At 51.5% G+C, this 19124-nt stretch overlaps 1 protein-coding gene across 1 annotated transcript; it reads right to left on the bottom strand.

Moving 5' to 3' along the window:
• Window positions 1-1543: 1543 nt before the first annotated feature.
• On the bottom strand, window positions 1544-18917 carry Iqcd (IQ motif containing D). The gene is made up of 5 exons (XM_028878778.2): window positions 18741-18917; window positions 8457-9272; window positions 6440-6673; window positions 5186-5257; window positions 1544-2648 (listed from the first exon to the last, which is right to left on the bottom strand). Exons 2-5 carry the CDS (start codon window positions 9177-9179, stop codon window positions 2295-2297), a joined length of 1383 nt encoding a protein of 460 aa, XP_028734611.1. The 5' UTR covers window positions 9180-9272; window positions 18741-18917; the 3' UTR covers window positions 1544-2294.
• Between the last annotated feature and the right edge of the window lie 207 nt (window positions 18918-19124).

Genomic DNA, 19124 nt, shown 5'->3' with positions numbered 1-19124 from the left:
TGAGGGCATGGCAGAAATGACAGGGCTGCTGAGGTCTGAGGACATAGAACTCAAATGATCTAACCCGGTCCTGTCTCTGTCCTGCGACGCCATGCATGGGTAGGCGGATGGTTCTTGCCAGCTCAGGGCACAGGGAGAGTCCTTTGCTAGCAATTGTCTTGGTAGGGGGCAGGATGTAGCTTGTGGTGGAGTGTTTGCCTAACATACATGAATGGGGCCCTGGGATCAATCCCAGCAACCTCCGCCCTCAACAAAACAGAAGAGGACTTGGTGATGACCCAGGTGGAAAAGGCAGCGCGGGAAGGCGTCCCGAGGCCTGGGCTGCTGGGTACGCTGCACTCGCCTGTGCTGCAGTGGGGTGGAGCCCTGGACCTCAGAGCTTCGCTGCGGGTCCTGCATCCTTCCCTGGATGATGGCAATAGGGTCTTGAACCTCTCCTTGTCCCTCTCTCTCCCTGAGCATTTCGGGGAGCCCAGTGGGTATCTCACCATTGTCTGTGTAGCCAGACCCAGGGACGTGTGTAATCACCTGCAGAGGTCAGACAGCCGGGTCTGGGCACAGACACGCTGCACTTTAGCCATGTAGGAAGCTTCTAGAACTTTCACAAAGGATGGGTTAGTCTACCTCCTGTTTTTTATGCCCCTTCCCTTCGTGTTGATAGACACAGGCTAGAAGTAGAAGCACACATTCTTCTCCCGTCTGCACTAAAGGTCACCTGGAGCCCAGGGCGATGTCACCAGGTTGCTGATCCCAGGCCTGGAATCTGGCTAATACCAGGCTGTGGTGTCAAAGCAGTTGGGGGTGATGGAACAGGAACAGCCTTATGGGAACCACAAAGGGTGGAGGAGGGGGCACTGGAGAGATGATCCAGAAGTTAAGAGTGCTTACTGCTCTTCCAGAGGACCTGGGTTTGGTTCCCAGCACCCACATCAAGTCTCATAACCACGAACAATTCCAGTTCCAAGGGATCCAACACTCTCTGACCTCTGCTGGCATCAGGCATGCATGTGATGGACGTACACACACACACACACACCTTTTAAGGAAAAAAGTGGCCAGGTTGTGGTCATGCATGCCTTTAATCCCAGCACTTGGGAGGCAGATCTCTGTGAGTTTGAGGCCAGCCTGGTCTACAGAGCTAGTTCTAGGACAGCCAGGAATACACAAAGAAACCCTGTCTCAAAAAAAAAAAAAAAGAAAAGAAAAGAAAAAGAAAGAAAGAAAGAAAAAGAAAAAAGAAAAGAAAAAACAAATGGGGACTGAAGGGTGGCTCATGGGTTAAGAGAACTTAACTGCTCTGTCAGAGGCCCTGAGTTCAGATCTCTGCACCCTCTTCAAGTGGCTCACACACATCTGTTAACTCTAGTTCCAATGAATTATGCACCCAGCTCTGGACTCCATGGGCACACCCACATAAATAACCCTTTTGTTCTTGTTGTTGTTCTGGTTTTTGTGAGACAGGGTTTCCCCAGGTATCTCTGGCTATCTTAGAACTCACTTTGTAGACCAGGCTAGCCTCAAACTCAGGGATCCTTCTATCTCAGCCTCCCGAGTGGTGGAATTAAAGGCAAGGCATGCACCCCCCACCCCCTTGGCCATTTTGTTTTGTAAACCGAAAGAAGGAGTCAGCCAGAAGAGATGGCCTATGCCTGTAATTTCAGCATTTAGAAATCAGAGGCAGGAGGATCACCGTAAGTTCAAGGCCAGCCTGGGCTACATAGGAATACTGTGTCTCAAAGTTGCTGCTGCTGTACCATGGAAGGTACAAGGCTGGGATGCTGGGATATCAGGGTGATGGGATGCTTACGGAAAGGGCTGTTAGGTTTCTATGGGATAGAAACCTCGATTTCTGAAATTTTAGCAACTAATGCTTTTTAAATCCGTGCAAACAATCTAAATGCCAACCAACGTGGCTGCTGCCTTCCTGACAGTTCATAGCGGAGCCGTGGGTGAGTGGACAGTCCCAGGGCAAGCCAGGGCTACCTGCTCATGACCTCTCCGTGGCCTCCACAGTCGCTCCTGGGCTTGGACCAGGGCCTCATTTCTCAATGAAGACGTGGGAGGATGGGGGCCCAAAGCTTGCACCCTCAGGATGCTGTGCCCATGAGCAACAGTCTCATCCCGGGAGAGACATGTCTGTTGAGGGGTGAGCCCTTGAGTATGGTTTAAATGTTCTGTTTGTTTTTGGGGGGGGTTGTTTTGTTTTTATTTTAACCCATTAAAGCTAGGGATGGAAGGGCTGGGGCAGGGTAGGGGCGTGGTTGGGGCTGGGCGTGGGCGGGGCCAGGCGGCGGTCACTTCTTGCCTTTGCCCTTGCCCTTGGCAGCCTTCTCTTTGCCCTTCTCCTCTTTGCCCTTCTCCTTGTCCTTGCCCTTCCCCTTGTCTTTGCCCTTGCCCTTGCCCTTCTTCTTCCTCTTGGACCTGAGCATGGAGCGCACCAGGTACCCCTTCCACACCGCCTGGATGAGCGTGGCGGCCTTCACCATGCGCACCATCTCCCGCTCCGCCTCCACGCGTTTCTTGGAGTTGATCTCACTCTCGGCGCGGATCTGGGCGAACTCCTCCACCAGCACCGCGTGCCTCTCCTTCAGCTCCTCCAGCTGCAGCTTCTCCTCCTTGTGGATGCTCTCCAGGTCCTCGTATTCGTCCTAGGCGAGAGGCAGGACTTGGGGCGCAGCACCTGGCACAGCCTCCCTGCTCCCCGGCTTCTGCCCCAGCCAAGTAGGATGCAGAGCCTGTCTGTACCTGGGCTCACTCCAGGAAGGACCCAACTGAACAGATCTTGGAATGGAGGGAGGAACAAGGGTTGTGAGTTGTGCAAACCTAGGTGTAAGTGCACATGTGAATGCATGTGGTGCGTGTGTGTGTGTGTGTGTGTGTGTGTGTGTGTGTGTATTGTAGGCTAAAGGTCAACATCTGGCATCCTCAATCCCTCAATTTTATTTATTTATTTATTTATTTATTTATTTATTTATTTATTTATTTATTTTGGTTTTTCCAGACAGGGTTTCTCTGTGTAGTTTTGTGCCTTTCCTGGAACTCACTCTGTAGACCAGGCCGGCCTTGAACTCACAGATATCTGCCTGGCTCTGCCTCCCGAGTGCTGGGATTAAAGGCATGTGCCACCACTGCCCGGCGTCGACCTTATTTTTTTTTTTTTTTTTTTTTTTTTGGTTTTTCGAGACAGGGTTTCTCTGTGTATAGCTTTGCGCCTTTCCTGGGACTCACTTGGTAGCCCAGGCTGGCCTCGAACTCACAGAGATCCGCCTGACTCTGCCTCCCGAGTGCTGGGATTAAAGGCGTGCGCCACCACCGCCCGGCCGACCTTATTTTTTAAGGCAGGCTCTTTCACTGAACCTGGAGCTTGCTGGTGTCACTGGGCTGGCAAATTCCCAGGGTCTGCCTGGCTCTGCCTCCCAGCCCTGTGCTTACAACTGCACACTTCAGTGTTCGGCTTCTCGTGGGAGCTGGGGATGCGAACCTGGGTCCTGTGTTTGCCTGGCAAGCAGCCTACTGACTGAGCCAGCTCCCCAGGCCCTGGCCCCAGCCTTGAAATCTAGCTTCTCTGCGCCTTTAGGAGATCCCCTTTTAAGCTTCTGGTTTTCCAGATAATTCCAAGTACCCGGGCCAGTTTCTGGGATCACGTGACCTTCCAGCTTCAGTTTGAAAGGCCCCTCACAGACACATGGGTTGGAGGCCTGGTCCCCAGCTAGGTGGCGCTGGTGAGTGGTGACTGAATCATGAAAGCTCCAACCAGTGGAAGGATTCATCGCTGGACAGGAGGAAGTAGTTCTCTGGGGAGTGGACCCTTGAAAGGTATCTTCTTTTCAGTCTGTGTCTCCCTCCTCCTCTTCCTCCTCCACCCTTTCCTCCTCTCTCTCCTTCATTCCCAGCCACGCTGAGATGAACATTTCTGCTCCCCTCTCTGTGACATTCCCACCTCAGGCTCAAGGCAGTGGGGTCAGGTGACCACGGACGGAACTCTCCAAAGCTCTGAGCCCAGACAAACCTTTCTTCCCTTTCTCGGGTGTTTCATCACAGTGGCAGAAAGCTGGCTACTGAGGAGCTGATACCCCACAGTGCCATGGACACAGTGAGGCCGTGGGGAGGGGGAAGGAAAGCCGCCACCAGTGAGGCAGCTTCACCGAGGCTCCGAACAGAGAGATCCGTCTCGGGGGACCCCGAAGAGCCCCTCTGTCTCTCGCCCCTCTTGTACAATTCACACCAACTTCCCCGCTCTGCTCTCTCTCCACCGCTTCTTCCCACCAGCATCTACTGGGTACCCATCATGGGCAGAGCACTCGGAGGACAAGGACTGGGCTGACAGAGTCCCTGCCAGCACGGATCCTGTGGCTCTCGGTGGATCTGTGTTGTAGTACTGGACCCTGGTGCTGAACCACCCAGCCCTGTCCCCAGCTACCCAACCTCCGCTGGGACCCGGGGTCAGGCTGAAGAGGGCCCCTGCTTGCCTGGCTCTGACCAGGCTTGGCCTTAGACTGTCTGGTGTGAACCCTCGGCTCTCCAGCCTGGCCACCCAGGTCAGGGCCAGGTGCCACCCAGGTCACCTGCAAGTGGGTGGGGCCACACAGGCCCCACCCACTGCAGGTCGGGACTCTATCTAGCCCTAATTCGGGGCTCAGACGCATTCAGTAATGGTGTCTCATGAGCCCTCCCACCAGGGTCCCAGGACAGACACCACAGCCTGTGTTCCTCATGGTGAGAGACAAACTTAAAAAGGCCAGCTGCTGTCGGGTGACACAGCTGATGAGTGACGTCAGTTTGGAACCTGCAGGTGACAGTGAGGACTGTCCTTACGTCCCTGTCTTATCGTGGGGCCCTGGCACCTTTTAGGTGCCCAGCGAGTGCTGAGTGATGGTAGTGGGGTGGACCCCCCCTCTGAACTGGGAGCAGGCAGGAGCTGAGCCAGGCTGGAGGAGGGGACCCCAGGATGCAGATATTAGGTGGAGCCACATCCTTCTGGATGGGTCTGGTTTTCACAGTTTCCCACTTTTCAGGTCTTCCTACCCTAGACCCTCCACCCCCTGTAGACCTCCCACCACCCACACCTGGACATGCCCCTTGAAGCCAAGAGTCTCCAGGGGGCACTCATACCCAGGCCATCCTGGGCAGCTCCGACCCGAGTCCCATCCCTCCCTACCCCTCAGGCGGAACCCCCAGCACATACCTGCTTCTCACTCATCTCCATGTCGTATTTCTGGATCCAGTTCTCAATTTCTGTCTCCACTTTGTATTTTTTCTTAAACAAAACAAAACAAAACAAAACAAAAAAAAACAACAACAACAACAAAAAAAAACTCCAGGGTCAGTAATTTGTGGCTCAGTGGGTAGGTCGAGGCACTTAGGACTTGAGTTTAATCCCCTGAACCCACAAGGTGGCAGGAGAGAACTAATAACAGGGCTGATCTCCACGTAGGCATTGTGGTACATGGACATGCGCATGCATGCGCACACACACATACATACACACACACACACAAACACAGTAATAGAATAACAGTTTGTTTTAAAGGGTCAGCTCCCAGCTGGGGGTGTGGCTCAGAACCTTTGCCTAGCATGAATGAGGTCCTAATTTTAAAAGCTAAATATACGCCGGGCAGTGGTGGCGCACACCTTTAATCCCAGCATTCGGGAGACAGAGCCAGGCGGATCTCTGTGAGTTCGAAGCCAGCCTGGTCTCCAAAGCGAGTTTCAGGAAAGGCACAAAGCTACACAGAGAAACCCTGTCTCAAAAAACAAACAAACAAACAAAAAAAAGCTAAATATACAAGAGGCTGGAGAGATGGCTCAGCACTTAAGAGTACCAGTTTCTCTTCCAGAGGACCCGGGTTCAATTCCTAGCACCCACATGGTGGCTCACAACCCTCTGTAACTCCAGTTCTAGGGGATCCAACATCCTCTCTGGTCTCTGAGGACAATGCACACATGTGGTCCACAGACATACAAACAGACACACATGTAGGCAAGACACCCATATACATAAAATAAAAACTCAAAGAAAAAGAGAACACTTGGGCCAGGCATGATAGTACACACCTTTGATCCCAGCACTCGGGAGGCAAAGGCAGGTAGATCTCTGAGTTCAAGGCCAGCCTGGTCTACAGAGTGAGTTCCGGGACAGCCAGGGCTACATAAAGAAACCCTGTCTCAGAAAGAAAAAAAGAAAAGAAAAAATTCCTCCCCATACATAAAGTGGAATGAGATTCTGCCATAGACAGGCATGAAGCAAGACAAGGTCTCCACCACGGTGAACTTTGAGATGGTGGTGAGGGAGGAGCATCCCTCCCCCTCCCCCTCCCCCCGCCCCAGGAGATACCACCCATCTTGGGCTTCCCCACTCCCGGGCCAGCCCTGTCCTGCCCTCTCTGCCCTCCCCCCCCCCCCCCCCCCCCCCCCCCCCCGCCCCAAGACCTCAGGGCACCTTCCTCAGAGCCTGCTCCACCTCCCGATTCTCCATGACCAGATTGTGGTACTGTGAGCGCAGCGCCAGGATCTCTTGCTGTATCTTGGCCAGCCTGGCCTGCGAGGCCCGGTAATCCATCTTCTGCTGTTTCTCTGCCTCCTGCTTGGTGCGGAGGAGGCTGTTCTCCGAGAACTTGAACACCTGGTGCAGGTGGTTCTTCAGTTCTTGGATCACAAAGTTCTCCTTCTCCACCTATGCCGGGACGAAGGAGGACGGGGCCCATTGATATCCGCACAGCGCCCCCTACCCCCACCCCCACAATCACCGGGGCAGCTGGCCTTTGGCTGGGCCCTCCCTTAGGGTTCCGAACCAGCCAGGCTTATGCTCATCTCGGGCCCGGGACCACATGCTCCCTTCCATCTAGGAAAGGGGTCAGCAAACACAGACTCATAAGCCAGACCCAGACAGCCACGTCTGTCGATAAAGTATTATTGGGGCACAGCCCTTTTGGTCCGATACTGTTCGTGGCTGCTGCCACACTAAGAGCAGAGTCATGTTGAGACCACTGGCCCACTTGAGCCCAGCACGTGGATTGTGTGACCCTTTGGAGATGAGGTATAGAGCAAAAAAAAAAAAAAAAAAAAAAAAAAAAAAAAAAAAAACAGGCTGCTGCCGCTCACCTGTGACAAGTATGCAGGAAAACAGTAGCCACAGGGGACCCACAGCCATCAAGATATGACAGATCTGAGCTGTAACTGACCCCGAGACTCATTATAATACACCAATAGTCAAATCTGGGCGGGGGTGGGGTGGTCAGGACGCACAGACAGGTACACTTGAAGCTGCCTGCAGGACCACTGAATGTTCAAATATTCAAACCTTTCCATAAGATGAAACAGCCCAGTGTTCACAGCTGCAGAGTAGCCTGCTGGACCTCTCTGTGTGTATGCATGTGTGTGCACCTGTGTGCACTCTCGCGTGTCATCCACCTCTCACCAGCCTGGAGCCTGTTGGCTAGGCTAGGCTGGCTGGCCACTGGTCTTAAGGGTCCTCCTGTCCCTGACTCCCCAATGCTGAGATTACAGAGGTATGCTACCATGTCAGCTTAAAACAAACAAACAAAAACCACTGGGCTCCAAGGCTCAAACTCAGGTCCCTCAACTTGTACAGAAAGCTCTGTGTGTGTGTGTGTGTGTGTGTGTGTGTGTGTGTGTGTGTGTGTGTGAATATGTGTGTGAATATGTGCACATGGATGCAGGTACCTGTGGTGTCCAGAAGAGGGCGACATCCCTAGGAGCTGGAGTTAAAGGTGTTTGTGAGTTGCTGGATATAGGTGCTGGGCACTGAGCTCTTCTGCTCTGCTAGAGCAGTATGTATCGCATGATGGTGGCACAGGCCTTTAATCCCAACACTAGGCAGGCACAGGCAGGGAGATCTCTATGAGTTCAAGGCCAGCCTGGTCTGTGGCATTCCAGGCCAGCCAAGGCTGTAGACTGAGACAAACAAAGGCTGTCTACCTGTCTTAAACGAAGAAAGGAGCAGGATGCACTTTTAACCCCTGAGCCCTCTCTCCAACCCTTCCCCCATCTGTCTGATGTCTGTTCTACGTAAGAGGAAGAACTCACTGAGCTGGTGACACAGACACTTTGTCACCCCTGGCTGGGAAAGCCTTCCTCACTTGTCTAGCTCAGTCCCCCTTTCTTTATCCTCCTTGTCATAGTGGCAATGTCCCTTCGGTCCTTCTGGTCCGAGTTCCGCTCTCTTGTATATCCCTCCATAGTGCCCTGTCCTTACCCTTCATCATACTTCAAAATAGCAGTCAACTAATTCCTTAATGCCTTCCTTGTGTCCTGTGAGCTCTTGAGGCTGGGTTTATGTAAAGGCATACCTCCTAGTGAGATGATGCTCAGAACAATCTCTATGGAGTAAACGAAGAGAGAGCTATTTGAATCAATGAGAGAAAACCCAAGTCCCCAAGGGTTTGGCCCCTCGGGCGCAGTTCCTCCCGCCACTTGAGGGGTGCTGGGAAGTATACCTCTGCCTCCTTATTCTTCAGCACCTCTGCCAGCTCAGCCTGGAGGCCATCGATGACTTCTTGGTTCCTTTCATTCCTCCGGTTGATGTCCTGAATGAACTGGTTCTTCTCCTTCACTTCCATGGGGCTGGTGATCAGCTTTTCAAAGAGGAAGCCCCGCAGCTCCACCAGGCCGTCGAGGAGGCGCTGGGCCCCTGGGCTTCTGCCTGGCGCCTGCATCTGCACGAGGGTGACGATCTGGGAGTCACTGATCAGGAGCCTCAGGATAGACTTGGTGGAGTCTCGGAACTGGTGTGCCAGCGGCCACAGGCTGGCCCTGCATAGGTCTATGGACATTAGGCGGTCTCGGTACCAGCCTTCCTCGGCTTCCTCCACTCCTTCTTCCAGACGTTTCTGTTTCTCCTGCAGGATGCTGGCACCCTCCAGCAGGGCCTGGCCAAGGTCCAAGTGTTCTCTCACGGCTCTCACCAAGTCTTCGGGGAACATTCCCTCCAGAGCCTCTGGGTGAGACTCCACGTAGGACATGAGGGTCACCAGGCCCACCTTTTGGATGCCTTCATCCAGGACTGACATGATTCTCTTGGCCTCGATGGTGCTGAGCTTGGATTTGGATGGGGCCAAGGTCTTCATCGGCACAGCCGGGATTAGGTCCGTCTTCAGTGGGATTCTTTGGATGGCCAGCCCGTGGTAGGAAGGGGCTATACTGAAGACCTCTAACGTCATCTCTGGAGCAGCTGGCTTCGCCTCTGGCTATACCCTGGCACCGAGACGTCGGCCGACTCAAGGCTCTCCTGGCTCTCACAATCTCCAGCAACCCTGCAAAGAAGGGGTAGCTGTTAGGTATGTCACTGAGGGCCATGATGACCACTGTACAGAACCTGGAAGCTACTTTTAGCTCTTTGGTTTTGGGTGGGTGTGTGTGTGTGTTTTTTTTTTAATTTTATTTTTTGAGGTAGGGTCTCTTATAGCCTCGTCCGTCCTTACCCCGGATCCAAGTGCTGGGATTACAGGTGTGTACCACCCTGTCAGGCTTATCTTTTAGCATTGTGAGGATGCTTGGTGCTTGACTGAGCCACTGGAGTGAGACGGCTGAGGGTGGAGGTGAGTCCCAGACACACACCAGGCAGGAAGCAGTCACTGTTCTGAGGACCCTCATATGGGGGTTACCCAAGCGGCGGAAACGTAGAGAGGCCAGCTTTAGGCAGCTGAGGTCACCTAGCAGTGTCCACAGCAGGGAGCCACACAGGAAGAAGATGGGAGTGGAGGGCTCAGGGGCAGCGGCAGACCCCAGAGGAGTTGAAGCTGTGGCTGAAGCGCGGTCCAAGCTAAGCAGAGCGTGGAAAATGTGCTCTGCCCCCACCTGCATTTCCTCCACGTTGACCCCACGCCAGCGGGAAACCAACTGAAGAGCCTGGGTCAGAGTGTGCTGGGCCAGTGGCCCAGGACACAGAGGCGGCTGGGACAAGGAGCCACAGGTCACAGAGTAGGACAGGACGTGGACGGAGCAGGATGGGTCACAGAGCAGGAGAGGACATGGACACGGTAGAACAGGTCCCAGAGGAAGACATGGATAGGACAGGCCACAGACAGAGCTGAACGGGTCCCAGGCAACAATGGGGCCAAAGCAGGCTGGGAGGGTGACAGTGTACCAGCACACGTCAGGAGTGTGTGTGTTTAGATGTGTGTCGTGTGTGCATACATGTAGGTGTGCATGTCTGTATAGTGTGTGCATGTATGCTTAGAGTGCATGTGTGTGGGAGTGAGCATGTGTGTGTGGATGTGTGCGTGTGTAGTGTGTGCATCTGTGTGTATGTGTGCGCACATATTACATGTCCATGTGCAGACCAGAGGTAACCACTGGGTGTCTTCATTTATCCATCCCTTCCTTGGTTTTTGAGACAGGGTCTCTCACTGAACCTGGACCTCATCAACTCAGGTAGGCTGGCTGGCTAGCAAACCCCAGGACTCCTCTTCCATCCACCTCCCCGATACTAGGACCACACACTGTTGCCGAGGCCCTTGTCTTTTTATGGGAGTGCTGGGGGTTGAATTAGCTCATCACGCTTGTGTGGCAAGCACCTTCCCAATGCAGCCATTCACCTCCCCTGGCCCGGCCGGCCGGGGGATTTGTGAGTACTGACTTGAAAACTGGGGGGGAGGGGGAACAATAGCTTCAAAATACAGTTTACAGAAGGTTTAGGGTGTGTGGTAGCTTATAAGCCCAGCACCCAGGAGGCTCAGGCTGGGTGATGGCTGAGAGTTCAAAGCCTGCCTGAGGACAGTCTCAAAACTCCAAAAGTGAATCGGTGGTGGTGCACACCTTGAATCCCAGCACTCGGGAGGCAGAGGCAGGCGGATCTCTGAGTTTCAGGATAGCCTGGTCTAAAGTGAGTTCCAGGACAGCCAGAGCTACATAGTGAGACCCTGTCTCAAAAAAAAAAAAGAAAAACAAAAAATTCCTGTGACTTTGGTAGCACAGTGGCTGTGTGGCAGGACCTTGCAGCGGCCCCACTTGAATCCCAGTCATTGCTGCGGGGCTGGGTATGGTTACTCCTGGGGGCGGGGCCTGGTTCCCTTTGCTGTAAGGTAGGAATCCTTGGGTTCAACAGGAAGCTTGGAGCACCAGGCTCGGACATGGTGAGCCCTCAACAAACAGCTAATATTACATTATAGGCCCAGGGAGACTGAAGTGTGAGTCTGGAACACCATGGTGTCATGTATGAATGCCATCTTCACGTTCAGCCTGCCGACAGGCTCCGAGGTCCCCACACTGACCTGCTTAATTGGCCATCATCTTTCCCTTCTCGGAAGAAGTGCCCGCCAACAGAGCAGGGGCTTGTCGGGTTTGTTACACACGGTGGCTAGGGAGGCCCGGAAGGAATGTGTGTGTGTGTGTGTCTGTCTGTCTGTCTGTCGGGGAGAGGACAGAGGACTCACTCCTTGAGTTCCTAGGTGCCAGCACTGGAGGGGTTTCCCTCAAGAAGCAGTGTCCCCCCCCCCATCCTAAGCAGTTGCTCTGGTTTGCACGGAACCCACAAGTTCATGTGTTAAAGCGTTGGTCCCCATCCCACGGCGCCATGGCCATGCAGAGGTGATGGGACCTTTCTTTAAGAGGTGGGGCCTGGAGGGGAGGTTGTTGGGGTTTTCCTTTTGGGGGGGTGAGTGTTGAGACAGAGTCTTACTGTGTAGCCTTGGCTGACCTGAAAGTCACTATGTAAACCAGGCTGGCCCTGAACTCGCAGAGATCCTCCTGCTTCTGCCTCTGGCCCCTGAGTGTTGGGATTAACCTGGCTGGCACAAGGTTCTTAGGTGGCTGGGGCTGTGCCCTTGAAGGGGACACTCACGCTGTCTCTCTGTCTCTTTCTCTCTGTCTCTCCCCCGCCCCACCTCTCCAATTGGAAGCGAGCAAGCTTCTCTCTCACTGGCTTGTTCTGCCATGATGTGATGATGCACTGTCCAGCCACAGCGTCCAAAACGGAGGAGCCACCAGCCACAGACCAGACGAGTCTCATAAGTCATTCACCTCAGGGACTTTGTCATGCTAAGACAGCTGACTAATACAGTAGTCTTGGTGGGACTGTCCATCAAGTATTCCTGTCCACTGTTTCAGTGGAGCCGGGACTCTGCCTGAGGGGAAACCACGGGGGTGGGAATCGCCAAGCTCCCGGCTCCTTCCTGAAGACCCTACGAATCCAGACCCTGAAGTGTGTGTGTGTGGTTTGGGTGGACGGACACGACCTTCTTGGCTTCTGTCTGAGTTCTGAAGCCTGGTCGGTCAGCATTGGCTTTCATTGCTACGCTCAGCCTCTACATGTTTCTGTTGTTTGTGATCGGGAAAGGCTCAGCTGATCAAATATTCAATCAGAGAGCCTCTTAGGTGATCGAACAGCATGGGAGCTGATGATGACGGTCACAGGGACCCAGATAAAGACGGGGGGGGGGGGGAGAGCTATGCAAAGCCACGGAAGACTATCTTTAGTTCAACAGACCGCAGACAGCGAGGCGATTGAGTAAGTCTCTAATATGTCTAAGGACAGAGGAGAGAGGCGCCAGATCTGTTGTGAAGGATAGGAGGCCCCTTGCTTGGCTAGACAAAACATGTCCAGAGTCAGGACCTTCTTAAAGGCTGAAGACCCAAGGCGGCACCATCTTGCTTCCCTGGGACTCATTCCCACTTCCTGCTCTCTCATCCACAGAGTGAGTTCCCCAGGGGCCTTTTCCTGACTCTAGAGTGTTCTGGGCAACTATGGAGCCTCTCCCCGGCCCCTCTGAGGATGAAGGGTCCCTGCCCCGAGGCCACAGGATGAAGGAAGGAAGTGCTGGATGGACACACGTTTCCACATCGTCCTCAGAGTTTTCCAGGCATCAATCAAGACTCCCAGGATTCTTGGGGGACGAAGGCTGGAAACTCAGAGCCATGGGGAATGTTTCCAATTTGCTTTCAGCCAAATTGCCTCTTTTGCTTTAAAGGGCAAGCTTGTTTTCTTTGATTACCAGGACGCCCTTCAGCTCTTGACAGCTCATTTAGGTGAACAGGGGAAGGGGAAGGTGTGGGGAGAGGGGTGAATGATGACGCCAGCGAAAACTCCCCGAAAATCTTTTCCCTTGAATTCTAATGAGTGCTCCATGTCCTTTCTGATGCCACCAACCTTCATATTGAAATTGTTGTCAACCCAGCGTCCCCTTTTAAAGCTTCCCGCCCTGAGAGTCAAACAGGGCTGCAGATACACCAGGTTTTAATTGCCATGATATTCTATTGATTTATCTTTATCATGCAAATAGGCCTGTTGGATATTTGTTACTGCGTTCCTGTCTTGAAAAAGAAAATGTTTTAAGCTAAAGGACCCCCCCCCCCCACACACACACACACACTTGGAAAGAAGACGAAAGAAACCTGTGACTATTTCACACTATTTCCAATACTGGCTGTGGGAGGTCGGGGTAGGGAGAAGAGTGTCTTGGCTTAAGGACCTTTTTTGTAATACTGGCCAGTGTTAGAAGTTACCTCTGTGCCCAACTGTCCTAAATGCACCCGTGACCTCAGCACTCTGGAGGTGGGGGCAGGAGAATCACAAGTTCACGACCATCCTTGGCTACACAGTGAGTTGAAGGCTATCCTGGGCTACATAGGGAGACTCTGTCTCAAGCAAAATTACAAAACAACAAAACAAAACAAGAAGTACTTTCTCTTGATGAGTTCCTTTGGTCCTTATAGCCCTGCAAGGTCATCTTTTTCCCTCCATTTCACAGACAAGAAAAGGGAGCTGAGAGCAGTACAGGAGCCCAGTCAGTCATGAGAAGAGCAGTACAGGAGTCCAGTCAGTCATGAGAAGAGCAGTAAAGGAGTCCAGTCAGTCATGAGAAGAGCAGTACAGGAGCCCAGTCAGTCATGAGAAGAGCAGTAAAGGAGTCCAGTCAGTCATGAGAAGAGCAGTACAGGAGCCCAGTCAGTCATGAGAAGAGCGGTACGGGAGTCCAGTCAGTCATGAGAAGAGCAGTAAAGGAGTCCAGTCAGTCATGAGAAGAGCAGTACAGGAGCCCAGTCAGTCATGAGGAAATCTTCCACTTATGGTTGGTGTGTTAGGTCAGTGGATAAAGATGCTTGCTTGCTACCAAAACTGAGAACCTGAGTTTGATCCCCAGAACCTATGCTGTAAGGAGAAAACCAACTCTCGAGAGCTGTCCTTGATCTCCACACATGTGCAGTGGTATGACAGCACTCACACAGATGCATCATGCACAAAATAATAATAATAACAACAACAATAATAAGTAGTAGCAGTAGAAGAAGGAAACTTTTATCCTAAGCAGCTATCACATAGTAGATGCCCAGTGAACACATGGGTGTTGGTAAATGAGGAGACGGTGGCCCTGCCTTCCCATCATTTCCTGCAGGATGATGCAGATGCAGTACTGAGTTCACAAGCCAGATCATGTCCTCACTTAGAGACAGACAACAATGTCATCTGGGCTTGTTTCTTGTTTGCTAGACAGGATCTCACTATGTTGCCCAGTCTGGCCTTGACCAAGTGATGCCCTGCCTCAGCCTCCCAAGTAGCTGGAAACTGCATCTTGTCGATTTTATCTGGTTCTGAAGACCCCTGGGATGGGCTGTGGCAATGGAGCTGGAGGTAGACCCGCCAATAGACAGGATCTTGGCTGTGGCCAGAGGCTCCGGTGCTTCAGAGACAGGGCAGTGGCCCGTCACAACTGGGGATAGATGTTCACATTGCTGTTTGCAGTGGCCAACCTTCTGCAGCTTGGGACAGACCTTGGCATGGTCACCTGACCTTCTACAGGTTCCAAAGTGAATAGGGAAGCCAGGGGCTCACTGTGTGGTAACTGAGTTCACTTGGAGCCCAGTCCCTGTGGCTCCCAACCAGTCATATGGGTTTGGATGACCACCCTCTCTAAGCTTTGGCTGCCCCATCGTAAAATGGGGACAGAGAGGGGACTTTACAGAACTCTTGTGTGAACATAATACCGCCAAACATGTCCAGCTTTTATGACTTTTATTACTAACACTAAAATGACAGGCGAGAGCTGTAGAGATGGCTCAGTGGTTAAGAGCGCCTGTTACTCTTGCAGGGGACCAGGGTTGGTTCTCAGCACCCACATGAAGGCTCATAGCCACTCTTTGGAGTTCTCATTCCAAAGGATCCAGTGCCCTCTTCCGGCCTCCAATAGTACTGCACACATTATGCACATACATACACACATCCGTACACCCAGGCAAAACATTCATATACATGAAATTTAAAAAAAAAATCTAAAAGAGGGGGCTGGAGAGATGGCACAGAGGTTAAGAGCACTGACTGCCCTTCCAGAGGACCTGGGTTAATTCCCAGCACCCACATGGCAGCTCACAACTGTCTGTAATTCCAGTTCCAGAAGATCTGATGATACCCTCATACAGACAGACATTAAATAAATAAATCTTTTTTAAAAAATCTAAAAGAAAGGAAGGAACCCTAAAGTATGACTATGGCACATCATTCTGCAGACTGAACAGAGGCAGGAGATGCTGGGGGTGTTAAGTCCCAGGTTCAGAGAAAACCCCCTGCCTCCTAGGAACAATCAGAGAGTTCCAGAGGACACTGAATCCTCTTCTGGGTTCCACATCGGATGGTTTGAGTTCCTGTCTTAGTCACGGTATGCTTTAGAAATGTGCATTTCTGGTCACACATGACTGTACGATGGATGATTTTGGTCTTTCAAAAAGAATGAAGGGCTAGGGGTGGTGTGTCTGTTTAGCATGTGTGAGGTTCTGGGTTCTATCACAGCACTAATACACACACACACACACACACACACACACACACACACACACACACGTGTACACACATATACACACACTAAGTAAATGAAACAGAATTTAAAATACAGGCCAGAAGCTGGGGCAGAGTAGGATGTGGTGGCGCACACCTTTAATCCCAGCACTCCGGAGGCAGAGGCAGGCAGATCTCTGTTGAGTTCCAGGACAGCCAGGTCTACAGAGTGAGTTCCAGGACAGCCTCCGGACTGTTACTAGAGAAACCCTGTCTCAGGAAAACAAAATAACAAAACAGAACAAAACCTTCTTCATCTTTAAAAAATATCAATTACCGGAGTGTAGACTATCAATATTATAAACAAATGTAGGAAGCACAGATTTTGTGTTTGCCTGGAGTTTTGGCGCTGGAGACTAGGTCTTTTTTTTTTGTTTGTTTGTTTTGTTTTTTGTTTTTGTTTTTTTTAGACAGGGTTTCTCTGTGTAGTTTTGCTGCCTGTCCTGGATCTCGCTCTGTAGACCAGGCTGACCTCGAAATCACAGAGATCGCCTGGTTCTGCCTCGTGAGTGCTGGAGCTAAAGGTGTGCGCCACCACCGCTTGGCTGTTTAATTTTAAATTTAAGGTTAAAAAAAAAAAACTCAGAACAAAACAAATAAGGAAAAAACTTAAGGCCACACATGTTCAGCACACCCAGTGCCACCCAACTGCATTTTTAAATAATTTATTTATTTTTATTTTATGTTTATTGTTGTTTTGCCTGCACATATGTCTGTATGAGGGTGTTGGATCCCCTGGAACAGAAGTTACAGACAGTTACGAGCTGCCATATGGTTGCTGGGAATTGAACTGGGGTCCTCTGAAAGAGCAGTCAGTGCTCTTAACCACTGAGCCATTTCTTCAGCCTGAGCCTGCATTATTCTTTTTTTTTTTTAATTTTTAAAAGATTTATTTATTTATTTATTTATGTATACAGTGTTCTGCCTGCAGGCCAGACGAGGGCACCAGATCTCATTGCAGATGGTTGTGAGCCACCATGTGGTTGCTGGGAATTGAACTCAGGACCTTTGGAAGAGCAGCCAGTGCTCTTAACCTCTGAGCCATCTGTCCAGCCCACATTATTCTTTTATAATTAAACTTGTTCTGAGAAATTTTAGAGGGAAAATGCATTTCTTTGTCAATTAAAAGAAAAAAGTCACCTGCATTTGAAAGCATTAGGTTTAAAATATTTTCATTGGCTACAGGATCTAACCTGTTGCTATCGTTGCTATAACAAAAGCTGAGGTTGAAAGATACTTTCCCCTGATGCTCTGTTTCAAATGTTCTCGATTTTTAATCACTTTTAATTCCAAGAACACTCACTAGGACCTCAAAGGAAAACTGTGTGTATGTGTTGAGTGGGGTGGGGTGGGGTATGTGCATGTGAGTTGCAGGTGTTTATGGGGCCAGAAGAGGGCGCTGGATCACCTGGAGGTGGAATTACAGACAGTTGTGAACCACTTGATGTGGGTGTTGGGAACTGGGGATCCTCTGCAAAAGCTGTGTGTGCTCTTAACGAGCAAGCCATCTCTCCAGCCCCCCTCTTTAAGAGACAGCATTTCATGCAGCTCAGGCCGCCTCCACTATCCCCAATAAGCACTCAATAAACCCAGGTTAAATATGTGAATGTTTTCTGTATGGGCCAAGAAAATGTCCCTGGAAACATTGTGACAGGAAGAGTTAAGGCAGAGTGAGTCATGTCGGGGAATCACCGCAGTTAGCCGAGCAGTCACCCTGTGGCTGAACCTGTGCCAGTGAACTCTTCACTGCCTCGCCTCTCATTCAACCTTCCCAAGAAACTCTTCCTCCTCTTCAGAGTGCACCAGGAAACCACATTTTAAATATATGAGCTAATTTTTAAAGTTAGTACCAAGACAAAATTCTGTGTACAATCAAAATAACTAGGGTAGAGAGATGGCTTGTGGGGTGTGTGTGTGTGTGTGTGTGTGTGTGTGTGTGTGTGTGTGTCTTAATAGCCCTGTCTGCTCTTGCACAGGAGCCAGGCTTGGTTCCTAGCATATACACAGTGGCTCACAACCACCTGTAACTCCAGCTCCAGGGGATCCCATGCCCACTTCTGGCCTCCTTAGTCACAGTGCACACATTATACACATACATACACGCAGGCCTCACAGATACACATAAAATAAGAATAAACAAATCTTTAAGTTGTTTTTTTTTTTTTCTTCAAGAGTGTGTACAGCTCTTTCAGAGGACCCGAGTTTTGTTCCCAGCACTTATGTTTGGCAGCTCACAACTGCCTGCCTGCCAGTAACTTCAGCTCCAGGATAGAAGGGATCCAAAACCCCTTCCTGGACTCACAAGCGCGTAAACCACCAACACACAGAGAGTGGTCAAAATAGTAAAAACAAATCTTCAACAAACAAGTAACAATAAAGAAATAAAACAACAACAACAAAAACCTAACTAGGTCAGGCGCAGTGGCACACGCCTTAATCCCAGCACTCGGGAGGCAGAGGAAGGTGGATCTCTGTGAGTTCGAGGCCAGCCTGGGCTACAGAGCGAGTTCCAGGCCAACCAGAGCTACATAACGAGACCTGGTCTCAAAAACAAAACAACAAACCCCTAATTTAAGCATACACTGAGGGGGGGGATCCTGCACAGGGCAAGCTCGCCTCAGAACATAGGGTCCTTAGTGGGGACAGTGGGTGCTTAAGAAACCAACCCACTTTCTTACTCGAACTAAGTTCACCCGGATGTCTACATAAATGGTACCACTGAGGGATAAGGGGCGGAGCCATGAAATGACAGGTGATGGAACAGGAGACTGGACTATCAAAAGAGGATGCTCGGTGGTCCTTGCTGGAGGCCTAGAAGAGGCCTGGACCGAGGCAGGGCAGGGGAGTGAGGCCCTGGAGCTAAACGGGCTGGCAGTAGGACACGGACCCCTCCAGGGGGTCACTGGACGTGGCGCACACGGCACGCAGCCCCGGGGCTTCCCCCGCTGCCACTCACCGGCACCTCAAACTGCAAGCAAGTTCCTCTGCCCACGGTTCACCATCTCCGCGGCTCCTGTGTTGCTAGGTTACGCGCCAATCTTAGAAGGCGGGGCTCTGTGTTTGACGGACCTCCTTTTTCACCATTCAACTCCTACTCGGGCGGCCTTGGCTCCGCCTTCTGAGCGATGACCAATCAAAACCATCGTACCTCTGACGTTTCTCCAATGGAAAGACCCGGGATTCTCGTTGGTTGAGCGAGTAAGGCGGGGAAAGGAGTGGGCCTTCCTCGCCCCGCCCCCGCCTCGGGAGGAGGGACGTGAGAACGGCGAGTGACGTGCGGATTACCCTGTCAAATTTCATTGCGGCCTCTCTGCTGGCCAATGGGCCGTGGCTTGGGGTC

The sequence above is a fragment of the Peromyscus leucopus genome, chromosome 23 (genome assembly GCF_004664715.2).
Source record: "Peromyscus leucopus breed LL Stock chromosome 23, UCI_PerLeu_2.1, whole genome shotgun sequence".
Taxonomy (NCBI): domain Eukaryota; kingdom Metazoa; phylum Chordata; class Mammalia; order Rodentia; family Cricetidae; genus Peromyscus; species Peromyscus leucopus.
This window is presented reverse-complemented; position numbering and strand designations above follow the sequence as displayed.